We start from the raw sequence: 27,922 nt of genomic DNA on the forward strand, positions 1-27,922 counted from the left end.
CCCCTTTTGCCCTTTCCTATTTCCATCCCCCCCTTTCTTCCGGTAACCACCACACTGTTGTCTACATCTATGAGTTTCTGTTTGTTTTTCTTGTTTCTTTATTTGTTGCTTTCAGTTTTATATCCCACTTATGAGTGATTCAATTTCCATATGTTGTCTTCTTACATATACAATGACCACGGTCTTTGCAATTACCAGCACATAACTGACCATTATTTATATATTCGCAAAGATTATTGGCAGTGTCAGGTTTTGTTAATTGGTGCCTAGAGAGAGAGAAAATTTTATTCTATTTTGTTTTATTAGTATTTTTATTGTTCAAAATATTACAGATGTCCCCTTTATTCCCCATCGACCCCTTCTACCCTTACCGATGCCTCTCCAGGCTTTCACCACAATATTGTCTGTGTCCATGGGTTATGCATATATGCATATAAATTCTTTGGTTAATCTCTCCCACCCACCCCCACCTTCACTCTGAGATTCGTCAGTCTGATCCATGCTTCTATGTTACTGAATCTATTTTGTTCATCAGATTATTGTGTTTAGATTCCACATATAAGTGAGGTCATGTGATATTTGTCTTTCTCTGCCTGGCTTATTTCACTTAGCATAATCTGGTAAGGGCTAATTTTCAAAGTGTACAAAGAACTTGTACAACTCAACAAGAGGAAGACAAATAATCCAATTTAAAAATGGGCAAAGGACCTGCATAGACACTTCTCCAAGGGGACATATATACAGATGGCCAAGAGACGTGAAAAAAAATGCTCAACGTTGCTAAATCATCAGAGAGGAATTTCTATTTTAAATAAAATTTATTTCATATATCAATTCTAGTTTTAAAAATTATTATGCATTTATTAAAGTATAAAAAACATACATTTCTTTGGCAGATTTATTTATATATAAATAATAAATAATATTTGTTCCATTCAAATGTTAAGGAAGGAAAATGGCAGAGTAAGAAACTCCAGAATACTGGTCCACTAAAACAATGATAAAGTTGACAAAAACTGTCTGACTCAACTTTTTCAGAAATCTGGAATCTAATTTTAAAAAATTACAACTGGTGGGCTTCTTTATTGAAGAAAAAAGCTTCTAAGTTTTGGTAAGAATGTATTTGTTTCATTCAAAAGTAAATGAGCCCTGGCTAGTGTGACTCAGTTACTTAGAGCATCATCCCTTATACTGAAGGGTCACGGGTTCAATTCCTGATCAGGATACACACCCAGGTTGTGAGTTCCATTCCTATAGAGGAAGGAACCTATCACACTGATATTTCTCTCTCTCCTGCTCCCTTCCTATCTCTCTAGAATCAATGAAAAACATATCCTCAGGTGAGGATTTAAAAAAAATAAATAAATGAAAGATGCTAAAAATGTTTTAGTCCTGATTGTTATCCACATGTGCTTGACAAAATAGAACTTTTTAAATTTATTTTAATAACATGCTAGGATGAACTGAGTACCTTCTATATGTTAGCATTTTAATAAGAAAATTGGTGTAATATTATAAGAGCAGTTTTCAAAATTTGTGTCAGGACTCCTTTTAACTATTAAAAATTATTGTGGGACTCAAAGCAATTTTGTTATCTGGGCTATAACTATCCAAATCTGTCACATTAAAAATTAATTCTTATATATTAAAAAGATTCACTTAATTATATATAACAATAATAAATACATATACATTTCATGTTAATACAAGACTAATGATATCCCCCCAAAAAAATAGTGCCAACATTGACACTGCTTTATAGTTTCGCAAATCCCTAATTGTCTAGCATAATAAAAACAACTGAAGCTTTATATCTGCTTCATATTTAGTTTGTTTTGATATATTATGTTATAAAGCTTCAGAAATACTTCTATTCACTCAGAAAAAAAATAAGACTGAAAGAGAAAATCACATTTCAATATTATTATGAAATAGTTTTGACTTCACGGTCCTCTCAAAAGTGTCTTTGTACATTATGTAGTAATTTACTATGATTCAGAGAAATGAAAATTAAGCCTATACTTAGAAAATCAGCTGATTTCTACTAGGGTATAAATTATTAGCCTCCATACAAAGCATTATTGCTATTCATTTCTAAGGATGAAATATTTGAAGAGTTCTGAGTTGGAGTAATCAGGATCAGGTTTAATAGAAAACTTCACATCATGCAATTTAACATCTAATCACATGCACACTAGATAATTAATATTGCTATTCTGGGTCTGGTGTTTTAAAATAGCAGGAAGATACTTACTGGTCCACCGTAAAAGCTGAGCCATCTAGTGAAGCCGATTCCAGGTGACTGCTGTTGTAATATGAACTGATCCAAATCTTTCCCTTTTGACACTGCATCATTGACAATTTTTTTACAAAATCCTGAATAGAATGAGAACAGAAAAAAACCAACAACCTGGTACCTTAGGTTGCTTGCCTATGTATATGCAATTTAAAACTTGGATTTACTTTATTAAACATTTTTATTTTATCTGGAATTATAGCACTATAATAAAAAATGCTAGGGATTTTTTTTTGGCAACTCACTAATAACCAATAATTTATTTATTCATCAAACAACTACTGTGGAGCCCTTATAACACTCTGAACACTGTGTTGCGTTTTGAGCATTGAAAGGCAATAAATAGACTTGTTATCCAAGGATTTAAGGAGGATGCAAATCAATTAATTAAGGAATTGCCTGTAAAGGGAATTACATAATAAAATGACAGTATTTATCAGGAACTTTTACAGGACCAGGTGATCAAAATAAATGTTTTCATATTATAGTGGTTTTAGGATAAACCAGAAAAATAAATAGGCATTTATTAGGGTAAAGTTACAAAGGGTTGGGGAGAGGATGGTAAAACTGTGAGGAGATTGAACTACACTTTAAGAAGCACAGGAAAGAAGTAGTTAAAATAAGTGGGTGAAGAAGTAGAAATGTTAAGTTGTTGGTGACTAAGGGAGTTGCAGAGAGGCAAGAGTCCAGACGTGAATAAAACTTGCACAGATATACGGCTTAGGGGCTTTGTACTAGGCCCAGAAGAGTTTCCAGAAAAGGAACAGCACAATCGGGTGTGTATCACATCAGCCTCCCTGCACTGAAACACTGATCTCAGAAGACAGAAAGCCCAGAGCCCAAGAAATGCCTCCTGGAGAAACTTACTACAACTTAAGAAACATATACTTATTTTTACCATCTCTTTTTCAGTCTCTAATTTAAGAAAACTTGAAAGCAAAACTGAACAACGAACTTCACAATCTTCCCAAGGACTCATATTGTTAGAAATAGAGTAGCAGTTTTCCCCATGTTGGTGCCAGTTGTCTTCACAAGGGTGACATTTCCAACCTAAAGAAAAAATTAGAGTAAGTCTAAGTGTCTCATGTTAGTATATTTATATATAGAAATATATATGTTTACATTGTGAAAAATAGATGATAAGCAATATATAAATTATATTAATTAATTAATTATTGTATATGCACACAAATAAACACACAGATATTGTTATTTTCTAACTCTTAGAAAGTATGACTTGGTCCCTAATTACCTTGAACTTTTGTTGGTAGTGATGGAATCCCTGAATTACCTGAAAACAATCCCTTCTGGTCTGTTTCCTGACTGGAAGTGAAATTTCCTGAACATGGCTCTGTTACTAAGGAACAAATGACAAATATCAGTGTGGTTTGTCACATTTGTCCTAAGATAAATTTGCTATTGCACAAAACACTTCATTTGTTATGTGACTACATATAGGAAAAAATACATTAGCAATGACATCTAAAAGGCTCAATATAATTGGAGGGGCATACACAGACAAATCTAATAATAATACAAGTCAGATTGGAAAATTAATGTAATACAGGTAAGAGCACAGATTATAGAGCAATTGATTCTGCTTAGGAAAATCCTCAGGGAGGTTTCTCAGAAGTAATCATGGTGTAAGTTTAAGTAAGAGATAAAGGTTAACAGGTAGCAAAAGAAAGACAAGCTTTTATTTCAGGTGGATGGGACAGTAGGAATGAGCCTCAGGGCAAAGTCATGAAAGTTCAATGGAAAGGCCAGGTTAGTAATTTGATGTGCCTCTTAAAATCACCTCTAGTACAGAGACAATCCCAACAATAAACTGGTACTGAGGAAATTACATTAGAAAATAAAAATAAAAAATAGTAAAGAGATTCCTTTCTATGAGAAGTGAACAAGCTGACTCCTTTTCTATCATAGAGACTTACACTTTGTGGCTAAGATCCCAACAGACACAAGGAGCCCCAAGCAGATGATCCCCAGAATCACTGAAATTAACTTCCATGAAGAAGGCGGAGCAGAACAGCCTATTAGAAAGAGATCAGTAAATTGGTTCAAACATTAGCTTCTATATGCTTATTCACAATTCTTTAAATTTTTCAATTATAGTTTATATTCAATATTATTTTGTATTAGTTTAAGGTGTATAGCATAGGAGTTAGGCAATCATTTACTTTACAACATGTTCTCCATGATACTGCAAGTACCCACCTGGCACCATACATACTTATTACAATATTATTGACTATGTTTGCTATATGTACTTTGCATCCCCGTGACTGTTTCGTAACTACCAATCTGCATTTCTCAGTCCCTTCACCTTTTTCACCCAGTCCCCCAAGCACGCTGCGCTCTGGCGCCCATCAGCCTGGCCTCCTTGTCTCGGAGTCTGTTTCTGTTTTGTTTCTTGAGTGTTTCATAACCAAACTCCAAAGCCATGTCTATAGGCCTTACGCAGCTGTGTGATTTCGCTCGTCTGCCACTTCATTATGTAAAACTGTTCTGGAGTTCATAGTCTTGATATTAATTTTAATATCAAATGCAGGAGTGAAATATTTATACTGTTTTTAAAATAAAATATATAAAAGTTACATGCAACACTTTTATGCAATTTGAAAATTTGAGGAAAGATTAACAAGAAATTAAAAGCCAATCACGAATTGTTTCACACAGAAGCACACCACCATCACTTTGTTTTATTACCTTGACTATGTCTATTTTAACAAATTAAAAGTTTTAACTAATTTTTACTATTTTAACAGGTCATTACATTTTTAATAAATGTTTGTAAGCTGACTGTATAATATTCTCTCTCATGTATATATCATAAATTTTGACTCCTCTCTTTTCAGACATTGAGGTAATTTCTGCTTTTTTCTATGATAAAATATATTGCAATATAGTTTGTCATCAAATCTGCTACTATCAAGGTTGACATTTTATAGGCAAACATTGTGGACTCTAGTTTCAATTTACATTTTTTTCAGTTTCTTGAATGTGAACTCTTTAATGTACATATTAACTATTTTTATTTCTTCTGTGAATAATCTGCTAGCATATTTTTGCCCATTGGTGATTTTAATGTTGTAAATATTTATTTTAATGAGCCTATTATATATTCAGAAGGAGAAAATAAGAAAACATTTACTCTTTATGCTCCAGTTTTTACATGTGGGAGTTAAGGGTTACAAAACAGTATATACAGATTAAAAGTTTGAACAATTAATTTTTAAATTAATTTATCTACATCAAGCATAAAATTGTTCAGACACTTAGATATTTACACTAGTGAAAATCTAAAGAATTAGATATTCAAAAAGGTGATTGTATCAAAAGGTTAAGTATGCATCACTGTGCTTTTTATATATGTTAAAATATGGAAACAAACTATTCAAATGGCACTATTTCCCCAAATGCATACAGTCATACATGGTTAATAAATGATGAAAATAAAACTGTGCTGATAAAATAGAAACATAATAATGGCAAAATGTTGAGTGAAAAATATATTTTATGTATTTGATAATGGCAGGTGTAGTTATTTTATTTTTCAATTACAATTTACATTCAATATTATTTTGCGTTAGTTTCAGGTGTACAGCATAGTGGTTAGACAATTACATACTTTACAAAGTGTTCCCCTGATATTTCCAGTACCCAGCTGGCACCATATACAGCTGTTACAATATTGTTGACCATATCCCCCATGCTGTGCTTTGCATCACTGTGACTATTCTGTGACTACCAATTTGCATTTCTCAGTCCTTTCTCCTTTGTCCCCCCAGCCCCCTTCCCCTTTGGCAATCATCAGTCTGTTCTCTGCATCTATGAGTCTGTTTCTATTTTGTTTGTTACTTTATTTTGTTCTTTAGATTCCACATGTAAGTGAGATCACATGGTATTTGTTTTTCTCTGGCAGATATAATTTTTTAAATTAAATAAATCAAATAACCACAAATTCACATAAAGTGTGAATCTGATTAATTTTCTTTATTTCTTAAATTATTTAGCATTGTGATTGTTAACTTCAAAGGATTACATATAGTAAATTAAATAACTTTGTGCAAAATGTATTTGCTCACTTGAACTGTATTTACTTGATCTAAAGTTTAGGTCCTGTTGGACAATGTTTGTCATTATCCACAGTCACAGAGTATTTTAAGATTGGGGAGGTTAGAGTTTCGTTTGTGTGTAAAATTTTGTGCATTTGTTGCATTCAATTTCAGACATATTTCAGACATTGTTTTAAAAGTGTCAAGTAAAACAATAAAATAAAAGTGAGAAAGCTACGAACCTGGGTGCCCAGAACACATGGTCCCTTTACTTTCAGAGACATTAGCTGTCCTCTGCCGTTGGGATGAAAAAACTTGCACCTCAGAGTAAGTCACACTTTCTTCTCCCATTTCTAAGAAACAGAAATGTATGGAAGGTGACATGAAAGATTTACTACGAATGCATTGGCCATAGACGTGCCATCGCCAAAATAAATGGTGTGTAAAGATGTTATCTGGATTATAGTTAAACATAATAAATAACTTGGCGCTTCTTTCATGTTACAGAATAGCTTTAAGAACAGATGATCATTAAAGTTTATAAAAGACTTAAAAACAAATTTTTATGGCATATCATTCTTTATTACACTCAAATTAAATATTTTTTAATTACAAGTTACCAAATTACAAATTGATCGCACATGTTGAATTAATCACCGTCATTGCATAATAAATAAAAGATTTTTTAAGCCAGGCTGTGGCAAGTTTCCCAGCTTTACTTAACCTGCACCTCTTTTGGCCTTTGTCCCACGGCATCTACCTCCACGCTTAGTAGCCCACTCTCCTCAATTATGATATGTTCTTATGGACCTTCATGCTTCTGGTTAAACTCTTCTCTCTTTTTAGTATAGATTTGTTTGCCTGTATTGCTCCATTATCATCAGGTAATTTAAAAAACTATGACAAATTCTACCTCTGTCAAGAAAACAGATCTTTCAGTAAGAATTTATCTCTCTCTTTGCACGAACTCTCCTTGTTTATAACATTTCTCTTTAAACCCATCACACCTTTTGTTTTGTTTTATACACCCATTTCCTCACTGGGACATACTCTGTCGGCAGAATTCACATCTTACTAATTTTATTATTATTACCATTACTTATTAGGTTCATTTGTGCACTTTATAATTCCAACAACTTGACTTTGATGCCAATCTGAATATTTTATACATCAAATACATTCTAGCTCAAAAGGAATCTTAAAACTTTTTTAAAAAGCTTTGCATATGTTTTCAGTGCCTAAACAGTCCATGGCTATTCCATGTATTACTGAATGTACAAATCTAATAGTAAGTTTTCTGCACTTTTTTTCCAGTAGAATTTTGGATTTCTTTATTTTCTTCAAATATCTTTCTATATAGAATTAAGAATTTCATTCCAAGTACTTCTAATGATCTCATTTCAAACGGTTATCCTAATCAAGAAAATATATTCAAGTCTGTTCTGGTCTGCCTTCTTGTCATCTATTTATCTATCAATCAATCTATAGATCTTTCATCTATCTGAATATGTACCTCCTTATTTATAAATATCACTTTTCATGTTTCTATTCAAATTATTTTGATCAAATTTTATTTAACAATTTTTAAAATACTATACATTAAGTAAGATAAATTAATATCATGAAAAGTACCTGCTTTTTAGAAGAAGATGCCAGGATCTTTGCAGAACACGTATTTCCTGGGAATGAGATTATAATTCTTGGGAGAAAAGTCTGAGTATAAGAATTTTTGATGATCCTTGGTATAAAATCCAATGCAGAATATAAAGAGAAGACAATAAATAATAGTCTAATGTCTTTGTTTGTCCTATACATGAAATTAATAGATGAGCAGAGTCTGAAAATAAGTGCTTTCTGGATGCAACCACACAGGAAACCCTTACATCTAAAAACGTCACCAGATCTGGGCCTTTCATCAATCTAATCTTTAGTTACTTTAAAACACCTGGTCTGTTTGCAGTAATGCTCAATATGGTTTACTCAGCTCTTGGACTTTGAGGCAACAAAATACAGATTTTTTTCATTAGGAAAGTAACCCACTTCCACCAACACCTCCTGCAAAGTATCATTAAACATCATATCTTATTTTTAATTACTGTTCTAGGAACTAGAGCTTTAAGAGTAATGTTTGTGGTGCCACTTTTTGGTCTCTTCCATTTCAAGAATAGTTATGCTATTTAGCTCTGGGAATTTTGCACACTTTTTCTTAGTACAAATGAGCGTTATGACTCTTTTGTCATAATGTAAACTCTTTCAAAAGTCAGTATCTGTGAAACAAGGATAAAAAAGAGAATTTATGAAACATACAAGTTTTAGCCACATTCAAATATAACCCATAACTCTCAAAAATAATTACATTCCCTCAATTATGAGGTTAGTCCATTATTTAGAACTTTAGCATTTAATATTTAGAATTTAATAATTTTTCTCCTTTGGCTACTTGAAAATTTTAAAAGACTTTGAAAATTATTATCCAGTTATATTAAGTGAATTTCTCTTAAAATTGGAAAATTGAACAGAATTCAAGCTCCTACATACAGAGAAAGTTGGTCATATTGAAGAAAATGGTCACTAGTTCACTTGTGAATACAGAAATGCTGCAGGAAAACTAACAGGGGCCTTTTTATGCTTTTTCCTAGTTTTCTGTTGGGAGGGTCTGTCTTCATATCCACTGTTTGGCTCCAACATTACATCAAAATTTTGCTAATAACTGTGCATATATTTATCACAGTTCCTTATATTTCCTTTCGTTTTAGCATCATTTGTCATTTAAATTTTTAATGGAATTAAATGTACCTGTCTTGCCTATGAGCTGAACTTATAAGGGTGAATAAAGGTTAACTAGAGGGGGAAGTAAATGGGAAAAGCTTAGTAGGCAAAGGAAATAGCATTTGCACATTTCTTATCCAGGAATGAACCTTGTATATTGGTGGAATTATTTTTTGTGTTTATTACTAAATATTTTATCTCATTTATCATTACATAAATAGGGTTTTTCATCCACTGTCTTCTAATTGGTTTTATTTGTGTAAGAAAATACTATCTATTTTTTAGCATATTAATTTCACAACCTGCTAATTTGCTGAATTTCTTATTATTTGAGCTGGGTTTATCATTGATTCTCATATTATTTCTGTGTGTTATCATATCTTGTGGAAATCAAAAGCTTTTTTATTCCATTTTTATCTTTTTATTTATTGATTTTTTTTCCTAGCCTAATTACATTGGCCAACTTGACCAGGACAACCTTAATGAAGAGTGGAGATAATTGGCATTCAGTGGAATATCTCAAGAGTTCTACAAAGTAGAACACTGGCTTTAAAATGCACACACACACATGTACACATAAGTATATATATGTACTTCACTCGGTAAAATGTCTCCATATGTTTTTACTTTTTTGAGTTTTATGTGAATATGTAAATATTATATATGAATATATAAATATATAAATATCAATATATATTGATTAATGTTTGTGGATGCTTCAGGTGCACTTGAAAAGAAGGAATATTTTCTATTATCAGTGTGTACTGGTCAACATATATCCAAAATACTGACAATATTACTTAATTATTTATAACATAATTTATTTTTTGTCCAAGTTTTCTGTCATATATTGAGTGTGGCCTGTTAAAATCACCTTTTTTTTCCAGTTAAAAATATTCTTACTATCCCCAATAAGCAGTTACTTTTCATTCTCCCCTCTTTCCAGCTGCTGGCACCCAGGAATCTGCTTTCTGTATCTGTGGATTTAGCTATTCAGGATATTTCATGGAAATGGAATCACACTATATATACAGGGTGGGGCATAAGCAGGTCCACAATTGTGAATGCGTGAAACACAGAGTGTATTCTTGTATTGTTATTAATTTTGTATTATTTTCCATACGAACTACTGTAAACCTACTTCCACCCCACCCTGTATGTCACCTTTTAATATCTTTCACTTAAGCGTAATGTGTTTGAGGTTCATTCACATTCTAGCCTGTGTCAGGATTCCATTCCTTGTTATGGCTGAATGACATTCCACTGTGTGGATGTGCCACAGTTTGTTTATCCATTCATTGACGGGCATTCAGGATTTAGCACTCTATTACTCTCCTGAGTTTGATCAGCTCCTGTTCGACTTCAATCTTTTTTAAAATTTTGCATCTCTGTTCTTTTTATGACTCTATGAGGCTATCTAATTTAATTTGCAGTACTGTGCTACAGTTTTCTTCGGCTTTGTGGTTGTTTCCTCTTTTAGGTGCACGACTTTTCTTAGGTAGAAAATATTCTATTCACATTTTTGAACACTTAAAAAGGTTTTAGATAAATGTAGTCTGTTGGGGACTTTTTATTCCTATTTTTATCTGGTGGCTAAGATCCCTTGTCAGAGAGCTTCCTCTCCTGTCTGATCTGCCCTATTTGGTGCAGTTTTCTTTATGGATGGTCCTGATGTGGAGCTGGGGAGACGAAAGCATACATTTCTTCTCTTTTATTACTTCAGGGTTCTTAAATCCTCCAAATTATTTACTGGCTTTTACCCACATCTCTAAGATGCATCACCCCTTCTTTCTTGTATGCTTCAACTATAGGAAAAAAATGTTTTTTCAAGTTTCTCATTTCTTATCTCACATTGCAAACCCTTCCTCAGTTATGAACTACCAAATTCCAAACTATTTTAAGTATTTTGGAATTTATTGTTGCAGCTTTATCTTCCTGGGTTGATTATGTGTGTCCTTCATGTATGGCCTCTGTTCTTCTCTTTGTAATGGAATATTTTAAGGACTAAACCCCATACCCCGTAGCTTAGACATTCAGTACTAGGCTGGAGTAAGCGCTCTTTTAATCTGTTTTCTCTACTTACAGTTAATTTGAAGGCTGTGGTGTTCTTTGTCACTGGAGGGGCTGAAAGGGAAAGAGTCTTATATAATTTTATTTGTTTCCTTATTGATTTTAAGGATTTGGGGGAGACATAGGGGATATTTGGAGTCAGGCAAGCATCTCTGCAATATGAAACTGAGGTTTAGCTAGTACATTTATTGAGGTGTCCTTTATTTTAGATTCTTACCCTAAAATCTATTTCCTACTCTTAACCAGTAAAATCTTGTATGGAAAACTTGTAAGTTCTCAGTGAACAAGATTTCTAAAGTATTAACCTGTGGTGACTGTGTTCTCCATGGACATATTTGCCCTATTGCAATTCTTCTATGTTATTTATGCAGTGTTTTAATAGACAGCTATAGCTCATAATGGCTGAAAAAATGCAAGTCTAACAATTTTCAAAAAATATATATCTTTATTGATTCAGAGAGAGGAAGGGAGAGGGAGAGAGAGAGAGAAACATCAATGATGAGAGAGTCATTGATCGGCTGCCTCCTGCACACTCTCTGTTGGGGATCAAGCCCGCAACCGGGCATGTGCCCTGCCCGGGAACTGAAGCACGGCCTCCGGGATCCTAGGTCGATGCTCAACCACAGAGCCATGCCCAGCAGGGCAAGTCTAACAGTTTTAATGCTGGACCAAGTAAAAACATAGAGAGAAAGAGGATCACGTTGGATTTTACAATATAGGTTTTATAGTAGCCGGAAGCATCTCAAAGGCTGTGGGGCAGAAAAATGTGGCAGGTAATTAGAAAATATTGGAAGTGCTAGTTAGTACTATACAGAGATGTTTTATGATATTGTTTAAAATGGCAATTGCTCCATCAGTTATGAGATTTCTCCCACTTACACATGGTAATATTTTTGCCCCATTAAAATCCAGTTAAAATGAATTTGATTGCAATCCAAATTCAATGTAGATATAAATTAGAAATAGAGTGACTAAACGTTTTTATTTTATATCACTTAAGGATGTAAATATATATATATATATATATACATAAATTATAAATATGTAATATTTTTCTTTATATTTGTACTAAGAAAAAGAAATTAGCAAAGTGATGTCATCAAGATGACAGATCAGGAAGCCCTTAACCTTACATCCAAGTAAAAACACACCGAATCAACAATAATTCATGATCAAATTCCCTTTGTGAGAAATTCAGAAACTAGTTGAGAGGCTCCTGGGTGAGGGCAAAACTTCCACTTTAAAGTGAGTAGGGAAAATTGAGACACACCGTTGCCATAATCTCTACCCTCTGCACAGCTCCACAGAATCAGGAAGAAAGTTTCAGTTCCCAACATTCTTTTAGGAGGAAAGACATAGGCTGAGTGTACAATCCCCCAACTCTAAAAGGGCTAGCCAGAACACAGGCTTCTGTCTTCTACCCAGAAGGTCTTTAGACTAAAATAATTTATTTATAATACTATGTGTTGGCAAGAATATGGAACACATGCATACAAACTATGGTAAGATCATAAATAAGCTTTATAAATACATTTTCATAATCTTTTTAAGCGTCATCTAATGGAACTAAATATATGCCATCCTATAACTTAGAAATGTAACTCCTAGGCATATATTCAAGAGAATTGAGGGCATGTTTCCAACAATGAGATATGCAAAAATGTCCATAGTAATTTTATTCATAATGGTCAAAAAGGACTCTCCATAATTCTTGGTCCACCCTTTAGGGTTTTGGTTTGTCCTCTGAATTATCCTTCCTTTTTAAGGTAGCAATTGTTTGTAACTTTATAGATTTCATAGTGTACTTCCTGCTTGTAAATATTTTGGGGGACAAAAATTCTCATTTATGTATGTTTGTACATATGTATGTATGTATGCATGTATGTATGTATTTTTACTGTCTGTTTTTTGTTTTGTTTTTTTTCAGATCAAGCTGGCCATCTTTATGCTGAAATAATTATTTTGCAAAAATATTTTTAGGGTCTCCTATAAATCTTATTGGGTTCACTCCATTCATAAAAGCCACAATGCATGAATCTGTGTGAGCTTCTCTTATGAAGCTTCTGCTAAGATGGCTGAGGAAAAATGCCCACAAGCTTCCTAGAAACCTTGTGGTTTAGCCAAGATGATTTGTAAAGTATACCCTTAATAGATCCTTTTGTGACTGAATTGAGGCACCAGCTTTGCACTTTCTGTGATCTTAATAGAGAATTTTATAGTCACATCTATAGCTTTTTCTCTAGAATATGCTTTCCTGAGAGTACCTGGATTTGATCTTTGCTAAGAATTCATTTCTTGATTTTAGCATTGTTTTGAATTCATTTTAAAAAGCTGGGAATCTTCTAAACCAGTAAGCTCTGGTGTACAAATCTTTGGTGGGGAGTATTGGTGGACATCTTGCACTTTGGCTATAACACATACCTTGTAGATTTTCACCTCTTATAATGAAACAGACTGATAATATAAAACACAACTGTTTTTGTACAGCAAAATTTATAAGTACATTTACAACTGGTAGGATATGACCTAGAAAAGAATAAGGCAATGTGGAGAGTAGGGTGGATGCTTATATTCTCATTTCACACACTTTGACAGGGGTTGTCAAACTATCACCTGTGAACCAAATTTGCCCCACCATCTATCTGTTTTTATAAATAAACCTCTATTGTAACAGTCATTCCATTCATTTATCTTTCTATGTCTTCTTTTAAAATGCTATGGCAGAGTTGAGTAGTTTTGACAGAGACTGGCCCACAAAATTGAAAATATTTGCTACTCACTTATTTAGAGAAAACTTTCCAACACTACACTATGATTTATTTAAAAAATTTTTTTCTTAATATATATTTATTGATTTCAGAGAGACAAAAGGACAGGGATAGAGAGACAGAAACATCAATGATGAGAGAATCATTGATCAGCTGCAGCCTGCAACCCGGGCATGTGCCCTGACCGGGAATCGAACCCCGATCGCCTGGATCCTAGGTCGACGCTCAAATGCTGAGCCAGGCCTTATTTTCTCTTTAAAATTTTAAAGAGAAAATTTTTCAAAGGTCCAAAATTATGGAAATAAAAAGGGGAGTTTAAAGATTCCAAAAATTTCCAGATTTAGATAATTTTTAAAAATAAGGCTCCAATGAACATATTCATGTAAAGCTTTAATAAAATCAAATAATATAAAGAGGCAGAAGAAACGGAATTAAAATAAATAGTTGGGGACCAAGAAACATCCAGTAATACACTCCTAATATATTTGCGTGAAGACATGATTCCTCTCTAGATGAAACTGCTGATATTTGGTTTCAGGAGAGCTCATGTGGAAGTATTCCTCAGATTTGGTCATCTAAATAGGATATCTAACTGATTATTTCAAGTGTAAGTTATCAAATTACCATAAATAGTTACTGCCCTTATCCTGGTCAAGAGTCAAAAACTCACTCCCAAGCCTATCTTGAGATAAGCAAAGGGCTGTCCCAGTGTTGTAAAATAAGTCTATTTTAAGGCAAACTTAGAAGCCACTAATGAAGGAACTAAGAATTAATCTGCAGCGTTTAAATTTAATGAACTATGAAGTAACAATTACAACATATTTTAGAGATATGTTGGTATAGTAGGCAAAGCTCTAAGATGACCCTTAAAATCCCCACGTCCTACTGCACTGTTCTTTCCCCTTGAATCTGAGTGGAGTTTGTGAATATGATGGGATGCTACATCTTGATAAGATTATGTTAAGTGGCAATGATGAGGCCATTTTTTTAATCTTTATTGTTGAAAGTATTACAGATGTCCCCCTTTTTCCCCCCCATTGATCCCCTCCACCCCATATCCACCCCACCCCCAGGCCTTCCCTATACCAGTGTCTGTGTCCATGGGTTATGCTTATAAACATGTCAGTTCTTTGATTAATCTCTCCCTCCCACTCCCCCGCCTTCCCTCTGAGATCCCTCAGTCTGTTCCATGCTTCTATGTCTCTGGATCCATTTTGTTCATCTGTTTATGTTGTTTATTAGATTCCACATATGAGTGAGATCATGTAGTATTTGTCTTTCTCTGACTGGCTTATTTCACTCAGCATAATACTCTCCAGTTCTCTCCATGCTATTCCAAAGGGTAAGAGATCCTTTTTTCTTTACGGCTGTGTAGTATTCCATGGTGTAAATGTCCCACAGCTTTCTTATCCACTCATCTACTGATGGGCACTTGGGCTGTTTCCAGATCTTAGCTATTGTAAATTGTGCTCCTATGAACACAGGGGTGCATAAGTTCTTTCTGATTGGTGTTTTGGGTTTCTTAGGATATATTCCTAAAAGCAGGATCACTGGGTCAAAAGGCAGTTAAATTTTTAATTTTTTGAGGAAGCTCCATACTGCTTTCCACAGTGGCTGCACCAGTCTGCATTCCCACCAGCAGTGCACCAGGGTCCCCTTTCTCCACACCCTCGCCCCGCACCTGTCGTTCGTTATTTGTTGATGGTAACCACTCTGACAGATTTGAAGTGATACCTCACTGTGGTTTTGATTTGCATGTCTCTGATGATTAGTTACTTTGAGCATTTTTTCATATGTCACTTGGCCATCTGTATGTCTTCTTTGGAAAAATGTCTATTTAGGTTCTTTGCCTATTTTTTAATTGGATTGTTTGTTTTCCTTTTGTTAAGTTGTATGAGTTCCTTATATATTTTGGAAATTAACCCTTTATCAGATGTGTCCTTGGCAAATATGTTCTCCCATACAGTGGGCTCCATTTTTGTTTTGTTGATGGTTTCTTTTGATGTGCAGAAGCTTTTAATTTTGATGTAGTCTCATTTGTTTATTTTCTCCTTTGTTTCTCTTGCTGTAGGACATGTATCAGCAAATATATTGCTGAGAGATGTCTAAGATTTTGCTGCCTATGTTTTCTTCTAGGGTTTTTATGGTTTCACAATTTACATAAGTCTTTTATCCATTTTGAGTTTATTTTTGTGGATGGTGTAAGTTGGTGGTCTAGTTTCATTATTTTGCAAGTACCTGTCCAATTTTCCCAACACAATTTATTGAAGAGACTGTCTTTATTCCATCATATGCTCTTGCCTCCTTTGATGAATATTAATTGATCATAATGGATTAGGTCAATTTCTGGGTTCTCTGTTCTGTTCCACTGATCTATATGTCTGTTCTTGTGCCAGTATCAGACTGTTCTGATTACAGTGGCTTTGTGGTATGACTTGATATCTCGTATTGTGATCCCTCCAACTTTGCTCTTCTTTCTCAAGATTACTGTGGCTATTCCTGGTCTATTTGGTTCCATATAAATATTCAAAGTGTTTGTTTTAGATCTGTAAAATATGCTTTTGGTATTTTAATAACGACTGAATTGAATTTATAGATTGCTTTGGGTAGTATGGACGTTTTAATGATGTTAATTCTTCCAGTCCATGAACACGGTATAGTCTTCCACTTGTTTATATCTTCCTCTATGTCTTTTTGCTACATCCAATAGTTTTCTGAGTACAGTTCTTTTACCTTCTTCAAGTTTATTCCTAAATATCTAAATTTGTTTGTCACAATGGTAAATGGAATTTTTTTTAGTTTCTCTTTCTGACAGCACATTATTGGTGTATAAAAATGCCATCGATTTCTGGGTGCTAATTTTGTATCCTGCTACGTTGCTGAATTCATTTATTAAATCTAGTAGTTTTTTGGTAGAGTCTTTAGGATTTTCTATGTACAATGTCATGGCATCTGCAAATAATGACAGTTTTACCTCCTCCTTTCGAATTTGGATGCCTTTTATGTTTTTTTCTTGTCTGATCACTGTGGCTAGGACTTCCAGTACTATATTGAATAAAAGTGGTGAAAGTGGACACCCCTATCTTGTTCCTGTTCTTACAGGAAATGCTTTTAGTTTTTTCCCATTGAGTATGGTGTTGGTTGTAAGTTTGTCATATATGGCCTAAATTATGTTGAAGTATGATCCCTCTATTCCCACTTTGCTGAGAGTTTTTATAAAAAATGGGTGTTGGATTTTGTTGAATGCTTTTTCTACATCTATTGATATGATCATGTGATTTTTGTCTTTCAGTTTGTTTATATGATGTATCATATTTGTTGCTTTGCGAATATTGTACCAGCCTTGCATTCCTGGAATAAATCCCACTTGGTCATGTTGTATGATCTTTTTAATATATTGCTGGATCCAATTTGTTAATATTTTGTTGAGGATTTTAGCATCTATGTTCATCAGCGATATTGCCTGTAATTGTTTTTCTTTGTAGTGTCTTTATCTGGTTTTGGAATTAGGTTAATGTTGGCCTCGTAAAAAGACCTTGGAAGTGTTCCTTCCTTTTGGATTTTTTGGAATAGTTTGAGGAGGGTAGGTGTTAGTTCTTTGAATGTTTGGTAAAACTCTCCTGTGAAACCATCAGGGCCAGGGCTTTTGTGTACTGGGAGCCCTTTGATTATTGCTTCAACTTCATCAACAGTTATCTGCCTATTCAGGTTTTCTGACTCTTCCTGATTGAGTTTAGGAAGGTTGTATTTTTCTAGGAATTTGTGCTTTTCATCCAGTTTGTCCAGCTTGGTGGCATATAGTTGTTCATAGTATTTTCTTACAATCCTTTGTATTTCTGTTGGGTCAGTTGTTATTTCACCTCTTTCATTTCTGATTTTGTTTATTTGGGTCCTCTCTCTTTGTTTCTTGATCAGTCATCAATCTTGTATATCTCTTCAAAGAACTATCTCTTGGTTTCATTGATCTTTTGTATTGATTTTTTAGTCTCTATATCATTTAGTTCTGCTCTGATCTTTATTATTTCCTTCCTTCTACTTACTCTGGGCTTTTCTTGTTGTTCTCTTTCTAAGTTTTTAAGTTGTAGGGTTAGAGAGTCTATTAGAAGTTTTTCTTGTTTTTTGATGTAGGCTTATAGTGCTATGAACTTCCCTCCCTTTCATTGTGTCCCATAGATTTGGAGTTGTGTGTTCATTTTTATTTGTTTCCAGGAAGTTTATTTATTACTTTCTTGATCTCTTTGGTAAACCATTCATTGTTTGAAAACATGGTTTTTGGCCTCCATATGTTTGAATGTTTTTTAGTGTTTTTATTGTGGTTGATTTCTAATTTCATGTCATTCTGGTCTGAGAAGATGTTTGATATGATTTCAATCTTCTTAAACTTGTAGAGGCTTGTTTTGTGTCCTAACATATGGTCTATCTTTAAGAATGTCCTGTGTGCACTGGAGAAGAGTGAATAGTCTTTGGCTTTGGGGTGGAATGTTCTGTAAATGTCAATTAAATCCATCTGATCTAGTGTATCATTTAGGGTCACTGTTTCTTTGGTGATTATTTTGTCTGGAAGATCTATCCAGTGAAGTCAGTGAGGTGTAAAAATCCCCAAGTATGACTGTATTGCTGTTGATCTCTCCCTTAAAGTCCTCTAGAAGTTTTTTTTATAAATTTAAGTGCTCCTATATTAGGTGCATATATGTTTTTCAGGTTTATATCCTCTTGTTGAATTTATTCCTTTAGTATTATGTAATGACCTTTCTTGTCTCTCTTTATGGTTTTCATTTTAAAGTCTATTTTGTCTGATACGAGTATTGCTACCCCAGCTTTTTTTTATTCCCATTTGCATGGAAAAATTTTTTTCCATCCCTTCACACTCATCCTGTTTTGAGGTGGGTCTCTTGTAGACAGCATATATTTGGGTCATGTTTTCTTATCCATTCAGCCACCCTATGTCTTTTTATTGGGGCATTTAATCCATTTACTTTTAAGGTTATTATTGATAAGTTCTTATCTATTGCCATTTTAATTCATTATGCCTATGTTTCTCTCTCTCTATTGCTGCTTCTAATTATAGCAGTTCCTTTAACATTTCCCGCAATGCTGGGTTGGTGGTGATAAACTCCTTTAGCCTTTTTTTTTTGTCTTGGAAGCTCTTTATTTCACCATCTATCTTAAATGATAGTCCTGCTGGATAAATTAGTTTTGGTTTCAGATCCTTGTTTTGCATCACCTTGAATACTTCATGGCATTCCTTTCTGGCCTGTAGAGTTTCTGATGAGAACTCAGCTGTCAGCCTTATGGGAGCTTGTTTCTAAGTAACAGGTTGCTTTTCTCTAGCTGCCTGTAAGATTCTCTTTGTCTTGAATTCTTGGCAAACAGGTTCTCTAACCCTTACTTACTTTCAACCTCTTCTGAAACTCTTATGATGTGAATATTGTTATGTTTCATGTTGTCCCATAGCTCCCTTAGACTGTCCTCCTGTTTTTTTCATTGTTTTGTGGTTTTTTGGCTTTCTGATTGAGTGATTTTTTTCTACACTGCCTTCTACTTCACTGTTCCAATCCTCAGCTTCCTCTAACTTGCTGTTTATTCCTTCCAGTATATTCTGTATTTCTGCTATGTCATTCTTAATTTCCTTCATAGTTTCTATATCATTTTTCATGTTGTTTAGCAGCCTTATAATCAGTATTCTTCACTTTATATCTGATAGATTGCTTATCTGTTTCATTTAGCTCTTTTTCTGGAGACTTCTCCTGGTCTCTCATTTGGGGTTTGTTTTTTGTCTCCCCATTTGAGTTTGGGCTACCTGTTTGGATTTGTTTCTATGTATTAGGTAGGTCTTCTGGGACTCTCAGTCTTTTTAAAGGGTTTCTGGTGCAGGCCAATGTCAGATGCACTTTGTGACTGGCCCTGAGTACCCTGTTTGGAGCTATCAACAACCCAGAGCTTGAGGTCTCCTCTGCTGGTGCTAGGTGTGGTCGGACAGGACCAAGATGCACACCAAAGTCTGCTTTTTCAAGGCCTGGGTCCAGAAGCAGATCAGGCAAAGACTGAAAGCACTCTGAAGTCTGCCTCTGCCTGCAGGCTGATTAATCTGATTCTCTTAATGAACTTCAGCCTGTAAAAACTCCTCTGCATAGGGTGAGAGGTTTTCCAGAAGGGTGGGGCATTTGCTTCCCCCCTCCTAGGCAAAAGCAGCAAAGTGTCTGCCTGAGAAAGATGTCCTCTGCAGTATGGGGAAGTGACCCAGCACAGGAATCCAGAGGGGTGCCTTCTGATCTCAATCTCCAGAGACCACAACCCTAGATTCTCCTCACACAACTCCAATCCACTCTGCCCCCCTTGTGCTGGAGCCTGAGATGAGAGGCTGCATACAAAACTTTTTGCTTTGGCTCTTTAAGAGGGTGCCTTCATTTCCAGCTGTCTCTCCCTGGCGGACAAAACTCTGCTGCTTTTCACAGCCAGTTGTTATGTGGGCACTTTTCTCAGTTCTGGTGCTCTTGGCTGGGAAGCCCAGACTGGAGTTTAGGCCCCAGAGTCCTCAGTGGGAACCCCCACAGCTGAGCTATCCCTCCGGACCTTCAGCTGTTGTGTGGGGGATCCCAGCCAGCCCTCTTGTGCCTCCACACTTCCTACCAGTCTCTATGCGGTCTCCCCTTTTTCTCCTTGGTTATGAGGGTGCTATCCAGCTCATCTTTAGTTGCAGTTATTATTCAGGATGGTTTTTCTATATTTCAGTTATAATTCCAGTTTGTCTCTGGAAGAGTGTCAGTAGCTTCCACTTAGTCTGCCCCCCATCTTTAATCCTTTGAGGTTATTTTTTTACAAGTGCCTTCTGAAAAATATTTTCTATTGGTTTCAGGAGAGAAAGAGAGAGAGAAACATCAATGATAAGCGAGAATCATTAATGATCTGCCTCATGCACACCCTCTACTGGGGATCAAGCCTGAAAGCCAGGCATGTGCCCTGACTGGGAATTAAACTGTGAGCTCCTGCTTCATGCACTGATGCTCAGCCACTGAACCATGCTGACAAGGAAAAGATGAGGCTATTTTTCAAAGGTTGAGATTCCAAATCAGTCCATTGTCAGTTAATCAAAACATTATTATGGGTGGTAATTAGGATATCATTCAGATGCAATTAAGATACCAAATCAGATGAACATTTAGACTTTAGAAAACAGAGAAAGTCCAAGTCAGAGATGCTCTCCTTCTGTTCTTCAAGGAGCTAGAAGCCATGGTGTGACTGTTTATGGAGAAGGGCTGTGTCTGGAGCTGACAATCTCAGTCCTACAACCACAAGGAACTAAATTCTACCAGCACACTGAATGAGCTGGGAAGAGGACTCTGAGTTTCAGATGAGAACACAGCCTGGCCAAGACTCTGGTCCCAGCCTTTAGACCCTGAGCAAAGGGCAAAACTAAGCCATGCAGAGTTCCTTGTCCATAGATACTATGAGATAATAAACATGTGTGTTAAGTTTCTAAATTTACTGTAATTTGTTATGCAAAAAACAGACAGCAAAAGAAGAAAAACAATGTGTCTTTCCCCAGAGAATATATCATAAATCTCATTTCAGAAGAAAAAAAAGTCCATGATAAAAAGATATTTATAAAAGAAGTCTTTCCTACCCCAAGACTACAAAGATATTTTCAAGATGAAGGAAAGCAGAATGCAGTAAGAGTGGGAGGAAGAATATTAAAAATGAAATGGGTCACATGGTCATGGCCTGAGTATGACTAATTGATGTGATCACACCGTGAGAAAGACTAGGCATGGGTGACTGGTATCCTCTATTTAATCCAGAATTTTCCATTTTAATATTCTGACATAATTTGGGAGCTGAAAAACCTCGAATCTGTAATTGAGAGGCAACAGGAATTTCTTCTCTCAGTGAAGACAATTTTTTACATAGATAACTCTCTGAAATTAAACATCATCCACCATACTTAATACCTGCTGTTTCCTCATTGCTCCTGCAACCATAATAAATGTTCCTGAGTTCTCAGAGGGAAAAAATGCAGCTATGGCCTGGACACCTCGTAAGATGATGATGTGAAAAGTAACAATTTGAACCTATATTTGGATATAGCTAAATGAATACAGCGTACGTTCATTCTCAACAAAATTTGTGAAAATAAACCATCCTTGGTTCAGTATAGAGAAAAAACACTCAAAGCAGGAAACAAGCAAACAAAACAAACTAGAAACCCACAGGAAATTGCCTTAAGGGAGGCACATAGGGACATGGGCAAGTGGCACACAAAACTATTAATTTTCATTATAAGTTTATCTATGCCATTTTTAAAATTGAATTTAAAATGTATTATTTTGAAATCACATGGACAACAAAGCCAAACATTTCAAATATCCAGAAAGTACAACGTATGTTCTTAGTTAAAGTTAGACATTTGATAAACTTTGTGTTTATTTTGCTTAAAGATGCGTTGATTAATGTAGTATAGGAAAACAAATCATAGCATAAAGTTTGTCATGTATGATGCTGCAAATACCATGTTTATGAATGAAAATAAAATTTTAAGATTGTTAATGTACAAAAATAAGCCCAGAATATTTAAAACATGGAGGGATGCTAAAAATATTGGGCTTCACCTTGGTAAAGAAAAGAATAGCTATCCTGTTCTTTCTGGACAGCTTGTGTCTGGGGGAATCTGTACATGTTCAACATAGCCAAGTACTTGGACCAAGGCAAAAAACACACACAACTATATGTCAAAACCTCTTTAATGGTCATAAGTACACTAACTTCATGTCACTCGATCATACACATGGATGCTTTAGAAGGGGTTAAAATTGTTACTCACTTGTATTTATTCTCTTTTCTGCATACACATACCTTAGACAGGTTATCACAGCTACAGTGTTCCCATATGTTGCATTCTCTGGTCAGATCTAAGAATAAGCTCATAAAGAACTGAAAAGATGTTGATTGCCAGAAACTTACCAATCTTGGGAGAGAGCAGAGCCATCCTCCCACAACCAGGCACCATGTCTTTCACCGTAAGAAAGTCCAATCCAGTAAAAATATTCATTGGAATTCATAAAACACTGCTTGGAAACAGAGACAAACATTAACTTAATTTGTCTACTCTGGGAATAATGTACTTTCAAGAAAGTCAATGTCCAGCATAAGATCCAGCCTTTAAATCACTCAAATTGAAATGATTTTTAACGTCTAATTTAAGAGGTATAGTCAAATGCCCCATATTTTCTCATTTATCAGGTCCACTCATTATAGAGGGGAAAAAATCTCACTTCTTGGGGGAATAAATAAAGTTATAAAGGGAGTTAGAGATTCCCTGGAACACTTGCTTCATAGTGGATCAACGATCAAGTCTGATCCCAAATCAGCAGTATCTTGAGGAATCAATTTCATGGATCTAACCTACTCAACCTATACTCAGCACATGTCCCTCATGCACCTAGAGAAATTCTTCACTTTTTCTTAAGAAGTAGGCAAGTTTATGAACATATTCTCCAGGTTCATGTGACCTAATATCCCAGAGTGTTGACAAAACTTATATAATTACAAAAGAAATTATAAATTCAACTATAGAAATAAAAATTACAAAGTTGTTTAGTTGGATCTTTGAATAAAATATAATGACTCATTATTTCTCGCTTGTTTTCTTTCTAAAAAGTCTCTTTTACTTCCTCTGGCATCTATCTTGATTTTTGTTCTTATAATATATGTCTTTGAGAAATTCTGTGTAGGTTGCATAATGATTGTTGCAAGGTATTGGAAATTAGTCAGTTATTTGTTCAAATGTAACCATCCAGTTACTATCTGATTAAAGACTTGATTCAAAATATTCAGTTTACTTAAATAGCATTTTCCTAGGTCAAAGAAAATGTAATCGGAATTGAATACATGCCAGTTCATCTCCGTTTTGCAACTGAAGTAGACTGGAATTCTGAGAACCACAAAAATCCCTACTTTCTGCCCAAGTTTTTCTTTCATTGGAAATGAGGTATCCAGTCCACTTTTCTTGACAAGAACAGCAACCAGAGCCTAAGAGAAAAAGTAAAGCATGACTTTTCTTGAAGTCATTGAAGACTCAATATAATCAATGAAGATTCAATATAATCAATGCTATTTACTCATTCAAAAATCACTTGTTATTTATTCTTTCTACAGCCCAAGTGCCCCTCAGTAGATGAGTGGATAAAAAAGCTGTGTGGCATCTACACAATGGAATAATACTCAGAAGTAAAAAACAAATAAACATACAAACAAAAAATGGAAATACTACCTTTTGCAACAGCATGGATGGATCTGGAGAGTGTTATGCTAAGTGAAATAGGCCAGTCAGAGAAAGACAAATACCATATGATTTCACTTATATGTGGATCTAATTAACAAAATAAACAAAATAAAAACAGATTCATAGTGGTCAGAGGAGACAGGGGAGGGGGGCTGGGTGAAAAAGTTGAAAGGATTAAGCAAAAAAAACACAAATTCATAGACAACAGTTTGGTGATTACCAGACGGAAATGGGATGGGAGGGAGGCAGGAGAGAGTAAACGGGGGATGAACAGTGATGGAAAAGACATGACTTAGGGTTGTAAACACACACTATTCAGATTGATGTATTATAGAATTGTACAATTTAAACCTATATAATATTATTAACCAATGTAACCTCAATAAATTCAATTTTTAAAAATCTACTACTGTGCTGGCCAGTGTGGCTCAGTTGGTTTGAGCATCCTGCCATACAGCAAAAGGTTGTGGGTTCAAGTCCCTGTCAGGACACATACCCAGGTTGCGAGTTCAGTCCCCAGTTGGTTGGCGAGCATTCGAGAGGCAACAGATCTATGTTTTGAACACTGAGGTTTGTCCCGTTTCCCAGAATCACTTAACTGGGCTAACTTTCAGTCTCCTCTTCCAGTAGCTACATGCAGAGAGCAGCCCTCTTGTGTCCTGCCTGCCTCTCCTGTATTAACACTCTCTTTCTGACCATTCTTCCATGCACATCCAAATAAACTTTTCACTCAAAATCATTCTCAGGGTCTGCTGCAGAGAGAATCCAGGCTGAAATTTCACTGAAATGTTCAGATTCAGTTATATGTTTGGTTTTGAAAAGTTGGGTGTCCTTCCAGAAGATGCCTCCCTCTTTCAAGATCTCCTATTGGAGGCAACCACACTTTTTCTCCACAGTTGCCGGAAGCCATCCTTGCTGCTTGACACGGTCCTTCAAGGAGGAGACATCTGCACATCCAGTGCTCCATGGGACTTGGCGTGTGGCACATCCCTCTTCCCATGCTTGTTCCCCTTCCTGACGCTCTGTGTCCTTGCCCGAGTCACTGCACCAGAAAAGGGCATTGCCCCAGCTGGAAACTTTTCCCTAGCAGGGGAGTCGGATAGAACTGGAAAAGACAATGATTCAGTAAAAGCCCCAAGGAGTAGGGGAAAATCATGTGCCGCTGTGAGGAACTCAGGCTGTCAGCAGAGAGTATAGGGCTTGTTAGGCCCATTACCACAGGATGTTCCCCACCAGGGAAGAGGCCTGGGTCCGGGCCCTGCTGACTCGCCGGTGCAGGGCCATCCACAGGGAGGCCACCAGTGAGTCCCCACTAAGGAATGTATTACTGGGGGATGTTTATATTAATGGAAAATTCTGGGAATCCCCACAAGGAAAGAGCAGTCTCGGAAAGAGATTATTTCAATCTACACCTGGACCCTTATTGTACACAGAATAATCACACACAGAATAATCATACACAGAATAATCATACACAGAATAATCATACACAAGATATCACAATGAGGACGGACTGCTGCAAGGAACGTAAACGAAGAGACCAAGGCCGGGTGCCAGGCAGGCGGTCAGTCACCACAGCTAAAAACAATCACACGCAGGCTACATAACCCTTACTTAGGACTTGCATAACCTTTACATAAGAAAAGTTGACTTAGTTATTCTCCTTTTAGTTATGTGGTAGAGCAATAAAATAGTAACTTCAGAATGTAAATAACAAATTAGAGAGTAACCTGTAGAATAGCCTATAGGAATATAAACAATAGGTAAGACTAAAATTAACATACCTAAAGAGATGTAAATTCTTTAGTGAAGGTCAGATAAGAAGGTATATTCATTAACTGTGAAAGGCCAAAACAGAAACTGGAACAAAGCATGATGTCATGTTGTTTAACCAGCAATAAAATCAAATAGTATAAATATAGTTGTAACAAGGCAATAAAAATGAAGCTGATTGTCCTGATGCTCTGAACGCTGTCTCCGTGTCCTTCATTCTTCGCTGACGCCATCCACACCTTTGGGGACCCCTGGACCACTGGGGCTGGCCCCCGGCACACAGTGATTTACTATTGCCCTTGTTCAAAGCACGTGGTGACTCCAATAGCTACATCATTCAGACTGAAAGAAAGAGCTAAGGAATATAAACTAACGTCCCCTTAAAATATGAACAGTGAGATCTTTTGTCTGCCCAGCAATTTCTAACTAAAATATTGCAGAACATACTCAATAGTATACATGCCAAGAGCCCCAAATTAAAAATTCATTTTGATCTCATTGCTTTGAAAATGCATGCATTCTCTGAGCAGAGAGAACTAAAAAAAAAGCTGAACAAAAGTGACCAAGGTACACATTTTGTTTCTCTTAGGAAAATCTGGATGCAATCACTGTGTGAACCGATGGTTTCAAAGCAAGAGGTTAAGATAATTTTTTTTAAAATAAATAAAAGAAAATAAATTAAGTTCAATAAAATCAGGAAATTTAAAAATAGTTTTTCTTTTTAGTTAGAGACATAAACGGAATCATTACCAATATGATTATATTTATATAATACAGTACCAATATATTATATTTATATAATATTTGTTCCAATTAGATAAAATACATTTTGATGTGTTTCACTGCCTTCTAGTGGCAGAGTAATGAGTATGATTTGTAAAAATGTAAGAACTTCTGTTTTTAGTCATAAGTAGAGTTTTTCTTGAGAAAACAGTTAAATAAGCTGTTTCTTACTAATATAATGGTTTTGACTTCATCACTTTCCCCACTCCCTGCACTGTGCAGGATAATAAAATAGAGATGGTGTGTGTGCGTGTGTGTGTGTGTGTGTGTACTCACACCAGATTACAAGTAAGCAGAACTTAAAATCTGTATGGCACCAGAACACTTTCATCTCCTGAGCCTAGTGGGGTAATCTGGGTAGAGAGAAATTATTATTGTTTCCTATGCTTTCTTGTCTCAGGTTTCACACCCTAGCACCTTACTAGTAGTTCAGTTCTATGAAATATGAATTGCTTACTCCAACCTTAGCTTAAACTCAAAAAATGCAAAGGAGCAGTCAAACTCTGAGACACTTAAATTATGTGCGAAAGCAGAGCCATCTTCCTAGGATCGGTTGCTGAGTGTCTGACCCAGTACAAAGATGGTAGAGAGTTCCTAAAGCCCCGGTCGGGAACAGAATCAAAAAATGGAAGTGAATCCCTTGCAGCCCTGATATAACAAGATTTGTTTATTTCCTTTTGCTTGTGCAACTCCAGGCCCCTGGCATTTTCAGTGAAGCGAGTGAATGCCGTCAGACTCAGCCACCTATCCTCATGCCCCAAAGTTACAGCAAGAGAAGAATCACATGGCTCGTTGCTCTCTCTTGCTCTCTCTCATCTTTTCTTTATTATTAGTTTTTCACATTTTGATATAGAGTACAAATCACCACCAAACTGAGCTTATCTTAGGAGAGGTCAGAACTTAACTGTTTTAAGGCCCACATCCTTCCTAGTGTTTAGAGATTCCATCTCAAGTCGTCTTTGCGGGTATGTCCTAGTTGCATAATCAGTCAGCACGGGATTTGAAAGCAGCCACGGCAAGACGCTCCTTCTTAAAAGGATGAACTAATTTTTATTTTCATACCTCTACTATGGTCCCACATGTTATTTCAGAGACATAGAAAAGGCTAACTAGTTAAAACTGAATT

The 27,922-nt window shown here is 35.5% G+C and overlaps 1 protein-coding gene across 1 annotated transcript; it reads right to left on the reverse strand.

Annotated features, from left to right (window-relative positions):
- Positions 1 to 21,204: 21,204 nt before the first annotated feature.
- LOC308552603 (natural killer cells antigen CD94-like) lies at positions 21,205 to 27,877 on the reverse strand (the record flags this gene model as incomplete). Its single annotated transcript, XM_081127818.1, has 4 exons — positions 21,205 to 21,244; positions 22,920 to 23,023; positions 23,851 to 23,987; positions 27,859 to 27,877. 4 exons carry the CDS (start codon positions 27,875 to 27,877, stop codon positions 21,205 to 21,207), a joined length of 300 nt encoding a protein of 99 aa, XP_080983944.1.
- Between the last annotated feature and the right edge of the window lie 45 nt (positions 27,878 to 27,922).

Source organism: Miniopterus schreibersii (assembly GCF_964146895.1).
Source record: "Miniopterus schreibersii genome assembly, chromosome: 2".
NCBI classification, from domain to species: Eukaryota; Metazoa; Chordata; class Mammalia; order Chiroptera; family Miniopteridae; genus Miniopterus; species Miniopterus schreibersii.